Source organism: Syngnathus floridae, chromosome 4 (genome assembly GCF_059516105.1).
Source record: "Syngnathus floridae isolate MCC-2025c chromosome 4, RoL_Sflo_1.0, whole genome shotgun sequence".
Classification (NCBI taxonomy): Eukaryota; Metazoa; Chordata; class Actinopteri; order Syngnathiformes; family Syngnathidae; genus Syngnathus; species Syngnathus floridae.
Window position 1 is genome coordinate 16,996,369 of NC_142416.1, and position 19,973 is coordinate 17,016,341.

At 41.5% G+C, this 19,973-nt stretch overlaps 2 protein-coding genes and 1 long non-coding RNA gene across 3 annotated transcripts; 2 read left to right on the forward strand and 1 right to left on the reverse strand.

Moving 5' to 3' along the window:
• Nucleotides 1-1,639: 1,639 nt before the first annotated feature.
• Nucleotides 1,640-10,425, forward strand: LOC148399525 (uncharacterized). Its single transcript, XR_015858029.1, has 4 exons — nt 1,640-2,428; nt 3,874-5,702; nt 7,370-7,510; nt 9,314-10,425. It is a non-coding gene; the product is annotated as an uncharacterized LOC148399525 (long non-coding RNA).
• Nucleotides 10,426-11,487: 1,062 nt separating this feature from the next.
• Nucleotides 11,488-16,029, forward strand: LOC148399526 (CCN family member 1-like). Its single transcript, XM_088374454.1, has 6 exons — nt 11,488-11,674; nt 12,087-12,300; nt 12,790-13,043; nt 13,205-13,334; nt 13,525-13,703; nt 14,523-16,029. The coding sequence occupies exons 1-6, from the start codon at nt 11,624-11,626 to the stop codon at nt 14,835-14,837; spliced, it is 1,143 nt and encodes a 380-aa protein (XP_088230580.1). The 5' UTR covers nt 11,488-11,623; the 3' UTR covers nt 14,838-16,029.
• Nucleotides 16,030-16,723: 694 nt separating this feature from the next.
• Nucleotides 16,724-19,900, reverse strand: LOC148399527 (ATP-dependent RNA helicase DDX39A-like). The gene is made up of 10 exons (XM_088373687.1): nt 19,746-19,900; nt 18,928-19,135; nt 18,721-18,848; nt 18,272-18,548; nt 18,048-18,166; nt 17,829-17,960; nt 17,654-17,763; nt 17,337-17,481; nt 17,105-17,252; nt 16,724-16,935 (listed from the first exon to the last, which is right to left on the reverse strand). Exons 2-10 carry the CDS (start codon nt 19,133-19,135, stop codon nt 16,919-16,921), a joined length of 1,284 nt encoding a protein of 427 aa, XP_088229813.1. The 5' UTR covers nt 19,746-19,900; the 3' UTR covers nt 16,724-16,918.
• Between the last annotated feature and the right edge of the window lie 73 nt (nt 19,901-19,973).

Consider the following 19,973-nt stretch of genomic DNA (forward strand, 5'->3'; position numbering starts at 1 on the left):
TACTCATTGTTTATTTTTGCAGACTTTCAAGGATTTGTGCATTGTGTTCAAACAAGGGAGCTATTGATTTTACAGACGCAAGGGGGTACACCGATCAACGGATGGAAAATAATCGTGCATGTTTGTCATCAATTTGGTTCACTACACCTCCTTTAGATGCTCTTCTGTTGATGTGCTTCTACTTTATAGCTTCTTCTTCTCCGAGGTCCAATTTGCCTGCCAAACTTTGGCAACCCACACTTGCTGTTAGCACAGTTCAGATGCTCCATGCCTTTTTAATTACTTTTATGCAGATTTTTACTTTCAGGCACACACAATACAAAATGACAGCCACCATCAGCTTCTTTGTGTACAAGTGCATCCATCCTTCCTATCAGTGTGCGTGTATGTGTGTGTATTCTGGGTATTGTGTTCACAAAGATTTTAAATGTACTTGCTGGTGCATGGCTTTTGATGAAGACAAGATTGTCAAATTGGGCGTAGGGTTCAGATGGAGACAAACGGACCCCAAGTTTAACCTCATCCAAAAGCATTATTATAGTGTGTAAAAAAAAACATCAGTAATTCATTCCCCCTTACTTCTCATTCTTATTGCTAAGCATTTGTAGACTTTATTGAGGAAAAGACTTGCCAAAAACAAATGGAGTGGAGATGGAGAAAACAGAAAAGAGGCTCTTGGAAGAATCAGCATGAAGCCATCAGGCGAGAGTAAATATTGAGCCCAGTTTTCTGGTCAAGAGTAACAAAGAAGGGAAGGAGTCCACGTTCAATGAGAACAGATGGGAATGGAGAAAAGATAGCGAGAGGTCCTCTTTAATAATTCATGTCTAATTGGTCGGCTCCTCCTGAGCCCAACAAGACTCTGAATAAATCAGTTTATGGGTAAATAAAACAACCCATCTGACGTTTAAAAAGAAGTAAATCGATGATCGATTTCCCCAGGTGAGCAGCGGTCTGTCCAATTCTTCTTCTTGTGTTATGTGCGTCTTGTCATGACTTTACTGAATGTCTGCAGAAACTGATAACCATCCTTCAGGGAGCTCCAGTGTGCGGTTCATCAATCGCTGTAAAGCAAGACGAGGTACATGCATACCAACAATCGAGCCACATTTCAGGATTGGTCCTCTCCTGTGATCCAAAATGAATCATTGGGCCAACAATCTTAAACGGTAAACCGCTTCAACGGTAAATATTTGTTTGACCTATAACTGAAGGAAAATGAAATTATGGGAGTTGAGGGAGTGCCGTAAACCAGTCTCTTAATGATGCGCTAGGTCTTTGTTTTATTACAATTGTTGCTGAAGATCAGTCTGATAAAATCGTATCCCTAAAAATAGCATTTTAGCCTTAAAGATTTCATTGTGCCGTGCCACTTAGCATTGGTGAGGTAACGCTTGAAGCAGAACCACAACCTTGTAAAACACAACCATCCTTCAAGGGAACCCTATAATGTGAACATAAAAATGTCTCATAAATTTGACACGCCACAGAAAAGAGTGTCGTTAACCTGGGTGCCAAATTTCAAATAGTCAAGTATCATTGTGTTTGGTAAACACAAAATTCAATGAGCTTGTTAGCTTGGGCTAAATTGTTCCTCATTCTCTGTTCCTCACAAAATTGAGTGATCTTTAGCTAGCTTGTTCCTCATTCTCCGTTCCTCATTTTCCTGTTTTGCCCTCACTCAGTTTTAGCAACAAAACATGGCAGGTTAGCAAGCTAGCATAATAGCAAGCGGATCAGTAGCCAGGTCACAATTTATACAATGGGGACCTTGTAAAAATCAAGCGTCTTAGTCTTACCTCATGTTACACGACTTATATTCCAAATTAATTAGAAACAAATCACTCAAATCATTTCTCAGGCATCTAAATTGGGAGAACGAACACTCACTTGTCTAAATGCTAAATAAACATTTCGGATTGAAAAAGTTCAACATAATAACGGTTAAAGTAAGCCAACGATGTAGCTTTTACATCTTAAGTGCCTTTCTTTGTATGCCTATTAATTAGTAGAGACCAGTCAAGTGATAAAATTGTAAACACTTGAGAAGAAATGGAAAGTAGTACTACAGCACGGCAAATCTTTCATATAGATGTAATATATCCACGAAGGACTTTTCTACCAAGCCAGGATAAAAGATTGCTTTAGATTGACATAAAAGTACAAACATGTTCTAACAATAAAAAACCTCAATTGCAAACCAGAAGCGCCGTTACCTAGGCCTCGGGGGACTGCTGACGGACTTTGAACGTCGTGTCGACAGCACGGGACACAAATAGAAACGCTCTGCATGACTGCACACATCGCGCATGCTAGGAAAACGGCTCAGAGGCAACAAAAAGCCACCGGGGACACCGTAAACCCAAATGAATGACAGAAAAAAGAGGATGGCACACTGTCTCGGGGGGATTTGGATCCAGGTTGTCTTGTTAGTTCAAAATCTTTTTCCTCTGCTAACCAGAACCACGACGCAATTTGTATTTCTCACAGTTATTTACATTTGTTTGTCTCCTTCTGTCATATCGTGTAAGAAGTGTTAAGTGATTGATTTTAAATTCTAATTGCGGCTGCATACACAAAAGCAGCGATTAGACGCGGTACATAATGCAACAGATGTCGTTCCATCTTATAGTTTGTACTGCAACTGGGGACACACGTTATCTCTAAAACATGTCTTCTTCATATTGTACATTAAATGGAACGATTCACACTTCTAGCACTTTCCAAGTGTGGCCCACATTTTAAAATGGAACACACACACACACAGACGGCAGTCAACAAAGATATTCTTGGAACAGCGCCTTTACAAGAAAAATGTAGGAGGATGCAAATGTAGACACAAGACACGCTCGTGATATCTTTTATTGTCGTCTTTTTAAAGCGGGCTACTGCATCGGAAAGCAGGTTAAACGCCTCTTAAAACATCCCACAACTGTTATGTTGTACTTATTTCATTTCATAACTTTACAGAAAGATATTCTCATGAGAATTTAGTGGGATTTCAGACAAGTATTTAATAGCAGGGCCTTTTTTTGAAGAGTATTTAGTCAGCCATCTGCCAAAATGCTGCTACTTGTGAAATGAGTCATTTGCCGCCGAACAACGCTCACATTTTAAGTCTACACTCACGAACAAAAGAACACATATTTTTGTCTAAAGGCAACACAATATTAATATTTCATGCCAGTATGTCAATATAGTACCGCAAGACATGATGATGCAATTTTACTGTATTGTATTTATTGTCAAATGAAAAGCTGCAGTGCAGGTGGACATCACTGCAAAATTATAAACGTATTAGAAAACTTTTCACACTTTTATTATCGTCACTTTCAGCATTTACTAACTGTTCGGGGAAAAAAAACAAATAAAAAGCTTTGTGACAGCTGGTTGATTTCATTGAGGCAATATAAAATTAATGTAGAAACTAAAACAATGGATGATAATAAGTTAGACTGCAGCCATGGAGACAAAAGACCTACACACACACAAACACACACACTTATCAGCACTTATCTAAAACACTCTCACAAACTTTAATTAGAGGACTTCAAAACAACTGTTCCATCTGATTGGCAGTGTTTGAATTTTGCATATTGATGACAAACAACCACAAGAAGACATTGTGACTGCCCCACACCCCTCCCCCCCGGCCAACCCACACACACACAAACACACCCCTCCGCCTATTTTTTTTTTTTCTTTTAGCCATTCATCGTTTTAAAAATGGATGGATGGACGGGCCCCTCGCTAAATATAGTAAGCCGGCCACTCAATTAGCTGAATGTGCATGAGAACACGACCCCATGGAGCAATGGCAGACAAAGTAGAGGCCATTCAAAGGCGGTGAAATGTGCTTCTTGTCTTTATTAGTGGCTTTGGCACCCAATCTGGGCCCGGCGTGACAGTGATAGAGCAGCCTGCTCCCGATGGGAGGTAAGAGTGCATGTGCAAGAGAGTGAGAGATTTGTTTCATTACAGAAGTCCAGAGGAGGAAGAAGCGAGAGAAGGAACAGAGCCGGGCGGAGGTAGGCATTCATTTTATTACTGGAGCCCCGAGTCGAGAAGCTGTCCCCATGGTGACAGATCGCCACGGCGACCGACTCTGATGTGAGACCCGCTGCCAGACAGCCCTGTGATTGAGTCAGCACCTCCACACGGGTTGGACACTTTTCATCTCACACGCACAGATTGGCAGAGGCCCACTATTGCTCTCCACGGTGGTGTTAGGGAGAAGATGATCCTCTGATGACTTGCAAACATGACTGCATTGCAAATTTCACAGCTTTAAAATGGGCCAACTGCGAGGCCACAAACGGCCATCAATAAAAACAACGGAAGAAATGCTCCTAAAAGTTTAAAAGGCAACAACGTAAACTGTGAGGACACACGGAGAACGTAAATTTTTTATTTTTAAAACCTTTGGGCTTTTGATATTTGAGCTCTTTTTTTTTTTTTCCAACCATATAGACTGTGTTATTTGGTATCCACTTAAAAAACAAGTGCAGTCATTTTAGTCACCACAAGGTCTTTCAACAGATTCTAAAATTCCAGTGTAGGCTTTTTAAAGGCATGTGCGACTGTGGACATTGCTCCTGAGTTTAAGCTTGCTAATTAATCCACTCATAAATAAAATCAATTTTTCGTATTGAAATGAATTGAAATACTATGAATCGATTCCAAGGTCTGGCTAAAACACATTTTTTGGCTAAGTTATTAATAAATAGTAGTACAGTGGCCCCTTGACAGTTTTTTTTACTTGCCAAGTCGACAATAAACTCAATTCACTTGACAATAAATAGTAAATTCTTTATAAAGAGGCTTAAAAGTGTTTAATACTGTCAAACTAAACAAAGCCTAGAGAATTATAACTTGAACATTTCAAGCAACCATATATTTTAGCCTTAAATTCAGATAGATTAATGCTGAAGCCAAATAGCATCTTTGTTGTGTATTGTGAGGACAAAACTATTTAAGCAACAAAATGGACACAAATAAAATTATACAGTACGCACGAAAAAGAACAACATTGTAAAGCTAGAGAAGAGGCTCAGTGACCTGTTAATAGTAAAGGTGAATCGTATTTCTTTACAAGACACACCCAAAGGCACTTTTAGATGACGTTTCAGAAGGCTGGAGATTGATGATGTTTTTTTTTTTCCTTCCACATTAAGACCACAGCAGTCTTAAAAATGAAACACATCCACAGCCTTTGGCCGGCACTTTTCGATAGAGCACGATAAATATAGACCCATTAAACCCCAACAGTAAACCAGGTTGGGAGAATTTAAACGACTCACAAAGTCATTCTGGACAGAAAGACGGTGACGATATCTCGGATTTCTTCCGAGGTAGATTAACCGTTGCCCTCCGTTTTAACCTTGACTGCCAAAACACCCTCCTCGGAAAAAAAAAAAAACATTCCCTCACATATTTCCTTGTCATGACAGCCTACTTCATTCCATATCTGCTTGGCGCTGTATTTTGGTGTATCTGTGTATTTCTAACTTTTTCTCCTCTTCCACGTAGGCAAAACAGACAAGCTCCTCATGTTCGGTCTCCAGCGGGCCGCCCCGTCCAAGGTCGTCTTGCGGGGGTGACGTGATGGAGCATCATTACTTGCCTTTTCCTGGCCTCTTCACTGTACGTAGTGATTAACAGGAGTAGACGAATGGAGGGCATCGAGGAGAGAGAAGATGAAGGTGAGCGAGCGAGCGAGCATCTTTGTGAAATATACCAGCAATGATGGAGCCCGGGGACTAACGGCACACTCCTAATTGCTTTTGGCATTAGTGTAACATTCCTCAGCTTGTTTACTTCCAGCACCTCTCCAAAGTTGCTTTGCAGTGAGATATCAATAATTAAGCCGATAAATATAATTATCTGCCGGCGATAATGGGTTTTACGTGATTATGCTCTTCATCCGAGGCTGACAAAGTTATGTGTGTGTGTGACAGCAGTATTTGCTTGTCCTTGAGAAAGAAGGAGGAGGAGATGGTGAGGGTGGAACAAGTAACACCTAAGGTCACCCTGTCAAGCTGCCATGGGATGGCGGGTAGGTTCGAGTGACAAAAGGACAAATGAAGAGCCTGAAGCGTAAACATTGTGTCATTTTTATGAAGTCCATCAGTTTATCATGACTTCACGTCGTCTGTTTTGATTTCACGACGTTTACTCTTTGTGTTGCTGCAGATGTGCTTTGCTTTTTTAAATTCTTTTAGATAAAAGTAGTGCTTGGCTGTCTTCTTGCGCTATGTATAAGTAACATTTTAAATGGCGTCAATTTTTGATTTTTGCGATTCACGGCAATCCCATTCATGGGCAACAATATAGTACACGAATTATTAGAAGAAGCTAAGCTAACTGTTAGCTTATATGGTAGCTATACTTTTCACCGAGTCATTTCTATTCTAGTGAATGAAAATATTGCGATTGTGATTTATTTGAAGGATACTAAGATGCCTACGAGGTGGAATTTTCATCCATCCATCCATCTTGCAGGAAAGTCAAGCCTTAGTGAACTTTATGACTTTTAGGGAGTGAGAAAGAAAGTACGTGCTACAACTTTAGCCAAAAATATGACTTCATGTTCAATGCGGCGCGTTATCCAGCGGAGGAGGTGGGTGTTACTCGCAAGTGCAAGGAGATAGACAAGAATCAAGAGGCTGCGCTGTCAGATACTCGGGAATTGAGTGGGATCAAGGCCAGCAGAGCAGAACTGGGTTGGATGGAGGCTTCATGGCAACAGCTGCTTAGCAACAATTTTTCACTTCATTTCTTATACAAAAAAATAAATAAATCCCTCCAGCTTGGTTTTACCACCAACACCTTGTTGACCTCTCACTTGGAAATTCTTCTTCTCTTAGCTTTTGAGTGAAATTTATTGAAAGTGTCAAAAGGTCAAAAGAGACCATCTTACTAGATGATTCCCTATTCTAATACAATTTATTCAAAGAAAATGTAAATGTAAAATCTTTCTAACGGCATAGTCCAGCTTTAAATCTGCCTTCAGGTTCACTCTGAAATATCACACAAAAAGTCCAATGTAGTTTTTATGAGTATTGTGTTATATTTTTGCCCAAACTGCCTAAAGTGGGCGGAGCAATGCAGCGTACATATTTTTCCAGTTGACCATTTCCCATTTATTGATCTCAATAGATTTCCTTCTTGGCTGTTTGGCATTTGAGATTGTACACAATTTCAAGACGTAGGCCACAATGGTTTATCTGTGTATCAATGGCCATTAATAGAGGTTAATCACCTGCTTTAATTGGGCCTTAAGCCTTTTGCATGTGAGGTTGGCCCTGTCCCGTGTGTGTGTGTGTGGCTGTGTGTGTGATTTACTTTTAATGAGATTTGGCTTTTCCAGAACCTCAAGAGAGACTTTGGAATGGCAAGCGCCGCGCGACCTTTTTTATGGATTAGTAATTACCCTCCCTGCGGACCCAACACGCTGTCAACATGGTGCCTAACGATGTCGGACCCCCTCCCTCCTCCAAATAGGAGAAAGGTATGTGGAGATATGACATGTACATACTCCATCTGCATGTAAATTGGGAAAAAAATCATTTAGATGGGTTAAAAAAAAAAAATACAAATGTGCATTTGTGAATTCCACATTGTCGGTAATTAAAGCTGGATTGACACATCATGTCAAGTCGGAGGGCCTGAAAGACAACATTCCATAATGTTGATTACGGAAGAAGAGCCCCTTTAGATTTCTAATTAATTTCCTCCTTGATTAGAATTTGATGAGCGTCATGCTTCAGAGTCGCCTTCCTAATTCTATCAGTCGCCTCGGCCAGCCGTAATGATGCTGTCGGCGGCGGCGCTCCAAGGCATTGAGCGGGAATTCCTCGCCACGCTGTGAAGGAAGCAGATGAAAAAAAGCCGCCACGGCAAGCAGAGCGCTGTCATTTATCTTCATAAGACCCTCTTTCCGTGGAGGTGGGAGGGGGCAGATAAAGAAGGATGTGGGTTATCTGTTAATACAGACTGATATAGCTGCTGCTACGCAAGGTAAGATGGCGCTATTGTCAAGACTTACTCCACACTCTTAATAGCGACAATATTCGACACAACAAACTACAGCAGATTTTTTTGTGAGCTCCAAAAATGCCTTTAAGGAGAATGTTCAGATTTTGGCCCAGACTGCAAACTTCTCATGACCCAGTGAGCTGTGACCATCGCATTAGGAGCCCGTGGGGCACTTTGATGTCAATTTCAGTTGACAGTAGAGGGCGCTACATTGTCAAAATGGCAGTTGTGGGTGGATTACCGTAATCCTCCATTGCGGGTTCCAAATTTTAGTTTATTTTTCTGCGGCTAACAGTATTTTTGACTCTATTCTATTTGATGTGCGATTCCACTCTTAACCCCTAGATGGCAGTACACAATTTACAACTCGTGCTACAGCAACCGATGAGGTCAGAATTTGTATAAGAACTGTTTTTTATGTGTGTATATGTTCTAAAAGTAAATTCACATTTTTCAAAAGGGTATTTATTTAAACGTGTTTCTTCTCACCGCCCTGTACTGAACCATCGATGCTTGCTTATGCACTGTACAAACCGGAGGCAGGTTTGCTAATCATAGCGTTAAGGTTGCTAAGGGAATTGAATGGACATTTCAGCGTCGTTAGTAGCTTGTGGGCTAGTTTGCTGTTTGTTTTTTAGTGTATCTCTATCCGTCTCTGCTCAAAAGGGATAGAAATCCTACATGCATTATACATCTACTGCTACACCAGAACAGATTCTCGTATTTGTGCTCGAAAAGCCGACAGTCCCAAGTGGGGAATCGGTTCCTGCTACTGGCCAAAGGCTAATTCTGCCTTTCAGGCAAGCAAAATATTCAGCTCATGCTTTTTTCTCCCCTTCACTGGGAAATGCCACAAACCATCTCCACACACACACCTGTCAGCAATGGAGGTGGCATTTGATACATTTCAAATGTTCATGGTTGGACCTGTTATCATTCAAATACTCCATATATATGCTGGGGAAGGGGGGGGGGGTACTTTTGTCACATATAATTTAGTGTGTGGCGCCACCTTTTGGGGATTGTGGGTAAGAAAGGTTTGGCTGGTTCTTTATACCAACCAAGCCTCTAAAAATTGGTGTTGGAGTTTTAAAAAATCTTTTTGTTTTAACCCATTTGACCAGTCTAAAACCCCAGAGCTTGGTAAACCCTCCTTGCTTGCATAAAGTACAAGTTTTGATGCACTTTCTGTTGTAAGTCATTTCATTTCCGCTAGAGGGCGACATAACCTCATGGCTGCAACTAACTGTTTTAACTTCTGCATTGTCCTCCACAGTTTTTGAATGCACATGAGGGTGACCTTTGACCATTGAGCAATAAGGTAAGTGTCCTTTCTGTCACCTCGTGCACAACACATACTAATTATTTCCACTTTTTCACTTGGTCACCACATTTTGTAGACAATTCCCTCAGCACGATTCCATTCACCGCATTTAAATAACATCGGAAGGAAATTATGTAACGTCCATTTCTCTACCGCTCTCAGCTTTTTCAGTATGTGACCTTGACATGGTATAATTGTGTTGACGTGACCTTCAAAGTGTAGTGCTGTGTTTTTGTTTGAAAGCCAGAATCACATTGGAGTGGAGCACAGTACTCCTCCATTTTCAAAAACAAACCATCACCCTGTGAAACACCTGTCAGGGTCCTGAAATCTCACATCTGGCTTTACTTTTTGCACGCATATCATCCATGCCATCAAAACATTTTGTTTTTCCCGTGCCCTGTGATGGAATAGTCCATTTGCACAATCTAGCGTCCTCACAATAATTAGGAAACAGATAAACACTTTTGAAGAATGAACTTGAGTCTTTACTCAGGTGAAGAACCCTTGTGTGTTTTCGTGCGAGGTTGGAAGGATTAAAATAGACGTTTCCCCGGTCGCACCATTAAGAGCTGTGATTGACAGCTTCCCGAGGCGCTTTTCTTTTTCAAGTGACTTGTGACCGCTCGCTCACACTTCTTAAGTGCTTTTCACAGCAAAGTAAGCTCAAGAACAGGAATGAACCTTGAAAAGCAATTTGACTGCCAATAGGACACGTTTCTCTCTTTTTCTGTACACCTCATACAAAAGTCCTAGAATACGTTTATATATTTCAGGAGCCATTCTTATTTTAGACCAGGTTTGCTTTCCATGGTAAGAGGAAATGAAACCAGATAGCTCACGTTAGGCCTCGCTAACACAAGCTAGCACTGTCCAAATATTTCCAGCCTGTTCTGCAGTGCACTTCAACTTAACACAACTTTAATAAAAAACAAAAAAAAACAATAAGCAAATAAATGTGTTTGAACAAAAAAGTGATTTTAGTTATAGGGTGTTCGGGGTCAGATAATAACATTAGCTCCAACATTAGCTACAAATAGAAGTAAAACACAAACAGAATTAACACTTAAAAGCAGGGTAATAAATAAAAGATATGTCCAAAAAGTTTTTGCAATGATTGATGATTTTTTAAATCCACTGATCTGTTGAGTATTTTTTTCATTTTAAAACTGCTTTTGTTTGTCTTAATTGTTTTGTCAATTTATATATATTTATATATTTCTTAAAAAAAAGTTTGCAGCCAAAATGGAATAAACGATGCTTTTAAACACAAAATATTTGTTGCTGGGAACAAATGTCATTTTTTGTGTACATTTGCCAACAACACGTATAACGTATCTGACAATTAGTAATATAGTCATTTAAAATAAATAAATACCCTAGTTCCCAAAATTGTCAACTTGAGGAAATCGAGTTCTGTGGAAGCAGGTGTGGCTGCATGTGTGTGGTTGAAAGAGGAAGAAAGCCAACCAATTTGAGGCCAAAGCTCATAGGAGCTGCCCTTAAAATAATAATCCGGCTTCCACAGAACACACGCCCTCATCCATTCTTTTCCAAGGAATGCTCTTGCATCAACATTGTTTTGATTGACCTCATATTATAAAGTAAAGTAACCAGAGGTTTTGACAAAAAGAACAAATATTGAAAATAGCTGTGTTTTGGGCTGACTAGCTGGAGATAAAATAAAACATCCATCATTGGAGTAAATGGAGTTTCGGAATAGTTAAATCTCAAAGCATCCATCCATCAATCCGTGTTATACTTTATTCATTTCAGATGACTTTTTTCTGTCGTGGTCAGGAACAACAGGGAATTCCGTCCCTCCCCACTTTTTTTTCCAAAAGTGGAGGTCTCCTGAATGTTACCAGCTGAATATATTTACACAGCTCTTGCAGAGTGCTGGCCACAAAGGCAGGAATGTGACTTGAAAGGGCCTGTTACATTTTAATTTTTAACCCATAAAATAAACACACAGAGTGGCCCTGCTTTTATATGAATGGCTCCATTCATTCCCAATAGAAAATTACTTCTGTGGTAAAGTCATACCCATTTGGAATGTCTGGCTCAATCCCTGCACACCTATTGGCTGACAGTGAGGAGAGGGGCGGAGCCTGTCAGGTGGTATAAATAGGTGTTTAGGCTGCTTGTCCCCGTGGGGAACACTTGGACCAAGACCCGAAAAGGGTCTGAGACATTTAGAACTGACCATCCTTCAGTGGAGCTGAGCTTGAAATAATATATGCATAACCTTATTTAATTAACATGGAATGTTTAATGTGTCTTTTTTTGCTGACGACAGCCTTCGTCTCACAGGTAGGATATTATTTCCTCACTTTCCAGGCTATCAAATCGTTCATGTGTTGGACACACTTGGAGGAATGTTGGTTATAAAATGGTACCTGACAACAAGGCAAGATATAAAACCCTCATCTGCCTAAATAACTGGTGTTAAATGTAAGGCATGGGGGCCAGATATGGCCCACCAGATTATTTTCGGTAACCCGCAAAGAAAAATTGTTTCATCTTCATTTACCATCACTTTTTTTCCCCAGAAATAATACCTATTTGCCTAAAATGCTTTTTTGCTCAGGTTGCTATGTTATTATATCATAGCATAACAACTCTTAGCATGTTAGCATTCCTGGTTAGAATTGTAACGTAAGGAATATTATATGAACTTGTTCTTGATATTTCTGTCTCTTATCTGCTCATGTGTTTGATCCAGGTAATGGCTATCTGTCCGATGACTTGTGAGTGTCCCGCGGGCTACCCGGTGTGCCCTCCGGGGGTTAGCACCATCCCAGATGGATGCGGGTGCTGTAAGGTGTGTGCTGCACAACTCAACCAAGACTGCAGTCCCGTGAAGCCTTGTGACCATCACAAAGGGTTGGAGTGCAATTACGGCAACGACGTCACGGAGACCTGGGGGGTGTGCCGAGGTAAGAAGTTGGGGCATTCCCTCTCTTGTGATGCTAAAAAAGGCTTTCGAAAGTGTGTGTTTGAGCTACCGTTACACACAACAGCTTGTGACCGAGATGTTTGATGGGGGGGGCAAAAGTAATGGAGATAAAAATAAGCGTCATGCCAGAGCTGCTGTACAAACTATGAATAGCAGCTCCTTCTTGCATTGGAGACAAGTAGTCTGACAATTCCTGTCTCCTCAGTTCCATTGACCTTTCAGTCGAAACTGTTGTTGCCATGGAAAGTTATTGTGTTGTGTGTTACCGGAGACACATTTCAGAAGTGCAGCAGTCACGTTGATGCCATTTGTTCCTCAAAATGCGTAAAGGAATGAAGAATTACTTAAAAAGTTAAATTATTCAACACAAATTTGAATTGTCTGCATATTCAGCTCATCAGTACAGCACTAATATTAGTCAGTATCCGTCAAAGTACCGCAACACAAATGCTAATCATCATTTCCCCAGCCAAATCGGAAGGACGTACGTGTGACTACAGCGGCAGGATCTACCAGAATGGCGAGAACTTCCGCGTGGGTTGTAAGCACCAGTGTACCTGCATGGATGGGGCGGTGGGCTGCGCACCACTTTGCGACCACAAGCTGCCCCCGACCTCGCCATCGTGCCCCTTCCCACAACTGATCAGGATACCCGGACAGTGCTGCTTCACTGTGGACTGCCACAAAAACACATGGCACCTTCCAAACAAAGATAATCCGAAGGTTTGTTTTGCAAATTGATTACAAAAATGGCACAAATTCCCTGATGGTTAGCACGTCTGGATTAAAGTTAGCCTCACAATTCCGCTGAATCGACATGATACCAATCGTTGATATCCATTCCAAAAGATTCCAGCAAATTGTTCTTGTGGTTTATTCCAAAGAGACGGCAACACAAACCGGAGCGCCGTCCCGCCCCTCGGCTGGATGAAAACGATCTGCCGCTGACCAATGAGATTGCGCCCGTTAAGGCGAGTGGCTGGGAGGCTGAACGTGGCTACAAACACCTGCCAGGTGAGATGACAATATCTGGCTGACTACTGTAAATACGCTTTGAAAAAAGAAAGATTCATTTTTAGTGTCAAAAGTCAAATAAAACTTTTCAATGTATAATACACAAATGTGAAAATCACATTATAACTTGAAGATGACGCAGAGGCACCACTATACCATTGTAAATGTGTTTTTCGGTAATTCTTTTCAGTGTGGGGCCACCAGGAGAAATGCCCTATCCTCACCACCGATTGGTCCCAGTGTTCGCGTAGCTGCGGGACGGGCATCTCCTCCCGCCTTACCAACAAGAACCCCGGGTGCAAGCTGGAAAGAGAGACCAGACTCTGTATGGTGCGGCCTTGCAGCGCCGTACTACCTTTTCCGAGCAAGGTGACTTTGAGGAATATTTTGTGTGTATGTGTGTAGTCTCTCTCTCTCTCTCTCTCTCTCTCTCCATATTATAGCCTATTGCCGCTTATCAAATAACCTCCACACCTTAAGATAACATCTGACCGCAGAAAATCGTACAATCTCTTATCTGACCTTGTTTGATTTCATAAACCTACTTTCTAGTTTTACTTTCTCTACAAAGTAAAATAAAAACAATCAAATACATACGTACATAAACTACAATGAAATTTCAGAACTATTATATTTCTGGTATATATTTACACCTCTCCAAAAAAAAAAAAAAAAACTGTTGAGATGAATGCACCACGATTTCCTTTGACAAAAATCAATTTTACTGTTTTGCATTTCTGGTTTTAGAAGCTTTCACCATGTTCATGCTATTATACTGCACAGAGTTTATTTGCTCTGCCAGTGAGTTTGAGTTAATTTTAGTGTGTATATAGGCTCCCTCCCTCCCTCCACACAGCCAGGCCATTCCTGCCAAGCAACTGTCCATAACTAAGCTCCCGTGTGTTGGCTTGTCTGTATTCATTCTCTGTGTTGGAAATACACCAGGAGCTCTTTGCCATGCTTGCTTAGCTTTAAGTGTCTGCACTGAAATTTTGCATTCAGCTTATTCAGATTTTTTTTTTTTCTGAAACATCATAGCTATTAATTACAATGCATAGTAAAATCTGTATTGCGCAAGCTTGTTAGGAAAACAAAAAACGGATTTTCATTCTTTTCAATGAGATCCAAGGCACAAATGTGTTATGTATTGTGTGTAACATACTTTTTGTGTTATTTTTCCAACTACAGAGAGGCAAGAAGTGCTCCGCCATGCAAAAATCCCCATCGCCGCTCCGCCTGTCCTTTGGCGAATGCCTGAGCGTGCGCTTCTACCGGCCAAACTTCTGCGGCCATTGTTCGGACGGACGCTGCTGCTCGCCGCGACGCACCCGCACCCTGCCAATCGACCTGGTCTGCCCGGACGGCCAGCGCCTACGGAGGTCTGCCATGTTCATCCAGTCGTGCAAATGCAGCGAGGAGGCCTGCGGCCACCTGAACGACGTGGCCATGCCGCCGCAGCGTTGGATGCATGGAGACACGCATAACTTCTTAGACAAGCAGTGATTTCTCAGAGGTTTGACTCGAAATGAGACGACGAGCCGGGTTTTATATAGGAGGAGGCCCCTCCCTCTCCCCCCCGGTTGTAATGTGTGTGTCCCAGGGTGTCCTTGTTCAGACGTGGGTGCTAAATTAGAGCCCTGATGCAGCCCTGGACCTCCCTGCCTCACGAGGGATAAGCTTGCTTATTCCGACTTGGATATTTTGAGACCCTCCCGACTGCCCGCAAGAGGAAACGCTTTGTAAGGCACTTTGAAAAACTGACTTCAAATGTAAGCAGCAATTTAAAAAAAAAAAAAAAAAAAAAAAAAGGACATTGTGTTAAGTGGGGTTCACGCAGCTGTTTTCTGTGTGTACCTGTGCTCAATCACAATTTGGCTTTTTCAAATTTTTTTTGCTTTTTTGTTATTTACAGGAAAAACTGAAATTTGCTGAAGGGAGTTGACACAAAATTGCTCCTTTGCCTTCTTGTGATCTCTCGAAGCAGTTTTGCTGGGTGTCACCGTCAACTACTTGCGGATTGTCGTAGCACGACTCGGTCCCGAGACCAGCGAAAAGTCGAAGTTCGCTGTACAGCGGTGACTTGCGATGTGAGTGGCCCTCGTTCTGGCCGAAGTTTCAATCAATATTCATAAACGGCCCTGGTGGCAGTATATGAAACTACAGTGTTGCACAGAAAAAATATTCCACAATAATATGGATACAAATCCTCCTTCCTGCATGACCTGTAGCAGCCATACAGGAAAAGTTATCATTAAAGAAAAAATAAGAGAGCAAAAGAGACAGATTCGAGTGTCGCTCTATGATGGAAGTAAAAAAAAAGTAAGCAGCAGTTTGAGAACTAATAAACAATTCCTCCAAATAGAGGCTTTGAGTGCGAGCTTCATGCTAACATCTATTTTGAGGTGATTTAACCATTTCAGAAATGAAAAGAAATGTTTAGCAACGTTTGGACAGGCTACGTAGCAATACTTTATTTACTCTTTATCATCATTATTTAATTATTAGTGTCAGTATTGGGAAAGTTCGTTTTCTACATGAACTAGTTCAAAGTTCAGTACACAAATTTAAAAATTAACTTGTTCAGTTAATTCTGCATAATTGAGATTTTATAAATTAAATACATTGTTTAAAAAATGAAGTTATTTTCTTCCCCCATTCAAAAAAATAAAAACGTTGCTATGAGCTGTTACCCTCAGCATATTGTCATGTTCTCATTGTTTTCACCCATTTTTTTTACACTAGTCTCCAGGTACAGCTATCTCTTTACAATCTCAAATTGTATAGTAAGGCTAAGGCTTTTTTGGGAGTAATAAAATGACCATGTAAGGCTATTTTTTTAATATATAGAATAAAAAGCATGTGTAGTATTGCTTTTTTTTTTTAATGACCACGTATAACCCTTGGCCCTGTGGTAGTAAAAAAAAAAAAAAAAAAGCACATGTATAGTAAAGTCCCCCCCATAAAAAAGGGCCTGTGTCCTGCATGTTTTAATTAAATTCAATTATAATTCTAACTAATATAATTAAAAATAAAATGACCTAGTATAATAAGTTTTTTTGTAAAGAAAGAAATAATATAATGACCATGTATAGTAAGGTTAAACTTTTTGAACGCTTTTTGGAAGCAAAGCTCTTGATGAAACACCGCCCTCTGTTGGAGAGAACTAATTACTACAGAAACCCAACTCAAAAGGATTTGCATGACCCCATATTTTAGTTTCTGTAAAGTCGTAAGAACAATTACATTAATAGGAAAAAAACATTTGAGCAAATATTTTATTGGCATTTGTTGGTTAATTGTTTTGAACGGTAATAACATTTCCTAAGGTTTGTTTTTAAATGTGTGCTCAGCCAAATACACTGAAAATAAATGAGACTTCACTAACAAAATAAGGTATAAAATGTTTATTTCCTCAACCAAGCAACATGGCTTAAAAAGAAAAACACTAAAACAAGCAACAACATGTTAAAATTAAAAAAAAATATTAAACTTGCCAACATGTAGTGGCAGTGAGACACTGCTTCTTGATTTCCTTAACCCCAAAAAAAAAACACTTGAGGGACACATCACTGGAAACTTCAGATTCATCTGGACTGTTCAACTGCAGAAAAAAAAAAGGAAAAAGAGGCAGAGCAAAAAATTAATCACCACAAAAAAAACAATCATTAGTTTTTCAGCGCCTAAAAATGATTTGTGTTACACGAGTACAGAATTAGTCAACCTCCTCGGTGCAGAGAAAATGGATGATGCTATCAAAACAGAGAACTCACTGTAAGTGGAGATATCAATCTCCTCTGGCAACTCGGCCACATTGACCTCAAAGCGATCTTGGACCTCGTTCAGGGTCTTGGCGTCAGTCTCGTCGGAGACAAAACTGATGGCCAGGCCTTTGGTACCGAACCTGCCGGCGCGGGCCACCTGGAAAGTAGATGATGAAGAAAAAGGTAAGCGGGATTTCAGGCACCAAGTCATACGGTTAGAGGTTACTAATGCTCAACTTACTCTGTGCAGGTACGAGTCAGAATCCTCTGGCATGTCGTAGTTGAAGACGATGTTGACTCGCTCGATGTCCATGCCTCGGCCGAACAGGTTGGTGGCCACCAGGATCCGCCGCTGAAAGTCTTTAAACTGCTGGTATCGGGATAACCTGCAATAGCGGATGCGAGGAAAAGATCATTTCCTTTTCAAGGTGAGTTCTTGGATCCTTTGTATATGATGGCAGGAAAGGCTCATTTTCAAAAGTGGACACCCCCCCCAGCCCTAATGCCAACGTCATATTCCCCTTTTCTAAAATAAGCAAAGAGATAACAGGCTCTTACCTCTGTTCCTGACCCATGCCGCCATGAATGGCGATGGCTGGGAAGTTCTGCTCCACCAGCAGCTGGGACAGGGCCACGCAGCGATGCACCGACTTCACAAATATCACCACCTTGCGGGACCAATAGGATTAGTAAAAAAAATCATATCCATCTCATTGTCCAGGCTTCTCCATACCTGGTTAAACTCGAGCACATCCAGCAGGTCAAAGAGCTTTCGGTTCTTCTCGCTGTCTTTCAGCTTGCAGTAGTACTGCTGCAGACCGTGAAGGGTCAACTTGGTCTCGTCGTCCACGAACACCTCCATTGGCTACACCGCAAAAATTACATTAGTCTCTCGAAACATACATGATTGGTGACAACAAACTAAGAGACAAACACACTTGAGACAACTTACATCCTGCATGAACTTGCGGCAAACCGGGCGGATCTCCTTGCTGAGCGTAGCGCTGAACATCATGACTTGCTTCTCGTGGGGCGTCAGCCGGAAGATCTCCTGGATGTCATGTCTCATGTCTGTGTCACATATAAAAAGATTATTTTTTAAATAGCTTTCCTCTTCCATCACAGGCTTTCAACTAATACGCTCTGTGGTCTCAGCCAACGCTCCCCATCACCCACCAAGCTGCTCCAGCAACTTGTCGCACTCGTCGAGCACAAAGTGCTTGATGTTCTTCACGCTGAGGGTCTTGTTGCGGATGAGGGCCAGGGTGCGTCCGGGTGTGCCCACCACGATGTGCGGGCATCTCTGCCGGAGAACATCCTCGTCCTTCTTGATGGCCATGCCGCCAAAGAAGACAGACACTTTGACGTTGGACATGTACTTGGAGAAGCGCTCGTACTCTTTGCTGATCTGGAAAGCCAGCTCTCGGGTGTGGCACATGACCAGGACGGACACCTGGGATGAAGGAAACACATTAGCCTTCAAATAGTCACAGTTCGTATTGAAGAGCTGTCTCATTACGTTCAACAAAACTTTGCCATCATCTGTTTAGCATTTCATGATACACATTAACAGCTCCTTTTAAATCTGTTTTAGTGTTGGGATGTGCAACCAAAGGAGAACTTACTTGACCATCCACAGGTTCAATCTGCTGCAGGGTGGCAAGCACAAACACAGCCGTCTTTCCCATACCAGACTTGGCTTGACAGAGAATGTCCATGCCCAGGATGGCTTGAGGGATGCACTCGTGCTGGACTGAGAAGACAACATAATACTTGGTAAGAGTCTGGAACAACAGGACATGACAGATATCACATGCATCGCTGACATTCACCTTCAGATGGATGCTCAAAACCACAGTCAATGATGGCACGGAGGAGCTCAGGCTTCAGAAGGAAATCTCGGAACCCGGAGCTGTGGATGGATACGTACGACCCCTTCACGGCCTTTTTGTTTGCCGGGGTCGTACTCTCCAGGGTTCCTTGGGGCTCCTCTTCTTCTTCGTAGTCCAAAAGTTCATGATCAACATCATGTTCAGACATCTGTGGGGGAGTTTGACATGTCAGTCAGGATCTTCTCTGCGTTAACATTACTCGCGCCAATATATTACAGCCTAGAAAATTCGCAAAATACTCCAAATCCAGACAGGCCGCATCAAACAGAGACGTGAAGTTTTCGAACCAAGTGAATACCATATCTCTTTATTAATAAGAAATGTTTAATAAGCGTGATCACTTAGCCGTAAAACGACGCACAGCGTGCTCAATGGAGCCGCTTTACCCTTCGTTCATCGCGGCTCGCTAGCAAGCTAGCACCTAAATGCGGAGCACGATTTAAATTCAACAATAGTTCATGGAACGACACAGTGACGTTGCTTAGCAATCGTGATTTGTATTTATTTTTTTTAATTAACAAACAGCTCAGAGTCAGCGGTAAAATAAAAGAGGATTTCTGTCGAGAAAATCGACCGCGCGTTAGCGCGGTTAGCTTGTCTAGGTTAGCCTGTTAGCTAGCGCGCAAGCATCAACTGGGGCCTACTTTACAATTGCACAACAATAACAATAGCAACGAGTAAAAGGAAGCAGATGTTGCGCATGTCTATGCTTATATGGTAACTTGTATGTGTGACCATTTTAAACGCGCTTAAATTACCTTCAAAAAGCTTTATTCTTTGTTTGCCCCAGCGACGTCGAAGAAATGACTCTGCACGCTAGCAAGTATTCACGGCACAGTGAGCCGCACACATCCGCGTTGCATTCAAGTACCCACCGACATCGGCATTCTCGCGTGAGCTTGTTACTGCGTTATAAGAAACGTAACAAATGTAGGACTACAACTAATTCAACATTTCACTTTTACATACATTTTATTGAATACAGC

Coding starts and splice junctions, on each gene's coding strand:
- LOC148399526 (XM_088374454.1), top strand. CDS start 11,624: ATGGAATGTTTAATGTGTCTTTTTTTGCTGACGACAGCCTTCGTCTCA. Junction 11,675..12,086: donor CGACAGCCTTCGTCTCACAG/GTAGGATATTAT, acceptor TGTTTGATCCAG/GTAATGGCTATCTGTCCGAT. Junction 13,044..13,204: donor CAAACAAAGATAATCCGAAG/GTTTGTTTTGCA, acceptor TTTATTCCAAAG/AGACGGCAACACAAACCGGA.
- LOC148399527 (XM_088373687.1), bottom strand. CDS start 19,135: ATGTCTGAACATGATGTTGATCATGAACTTTTGGACTACGAAGAAGAA. Junction 18,167..18,271: donor CAAGTTGCTGGAGCAGCTTG/GTGGGTGATGGG, acceptor TATGTGACACAG/ACATGAGACATGACATCCAG. Junction 17,961..18,047: donor GCCGCAAGTTCATGCAGGAT/GTAAGTTGTCTC, acceptor TTTGCGGTGTAG/CCAATGGAGGTGTTCGTGGA.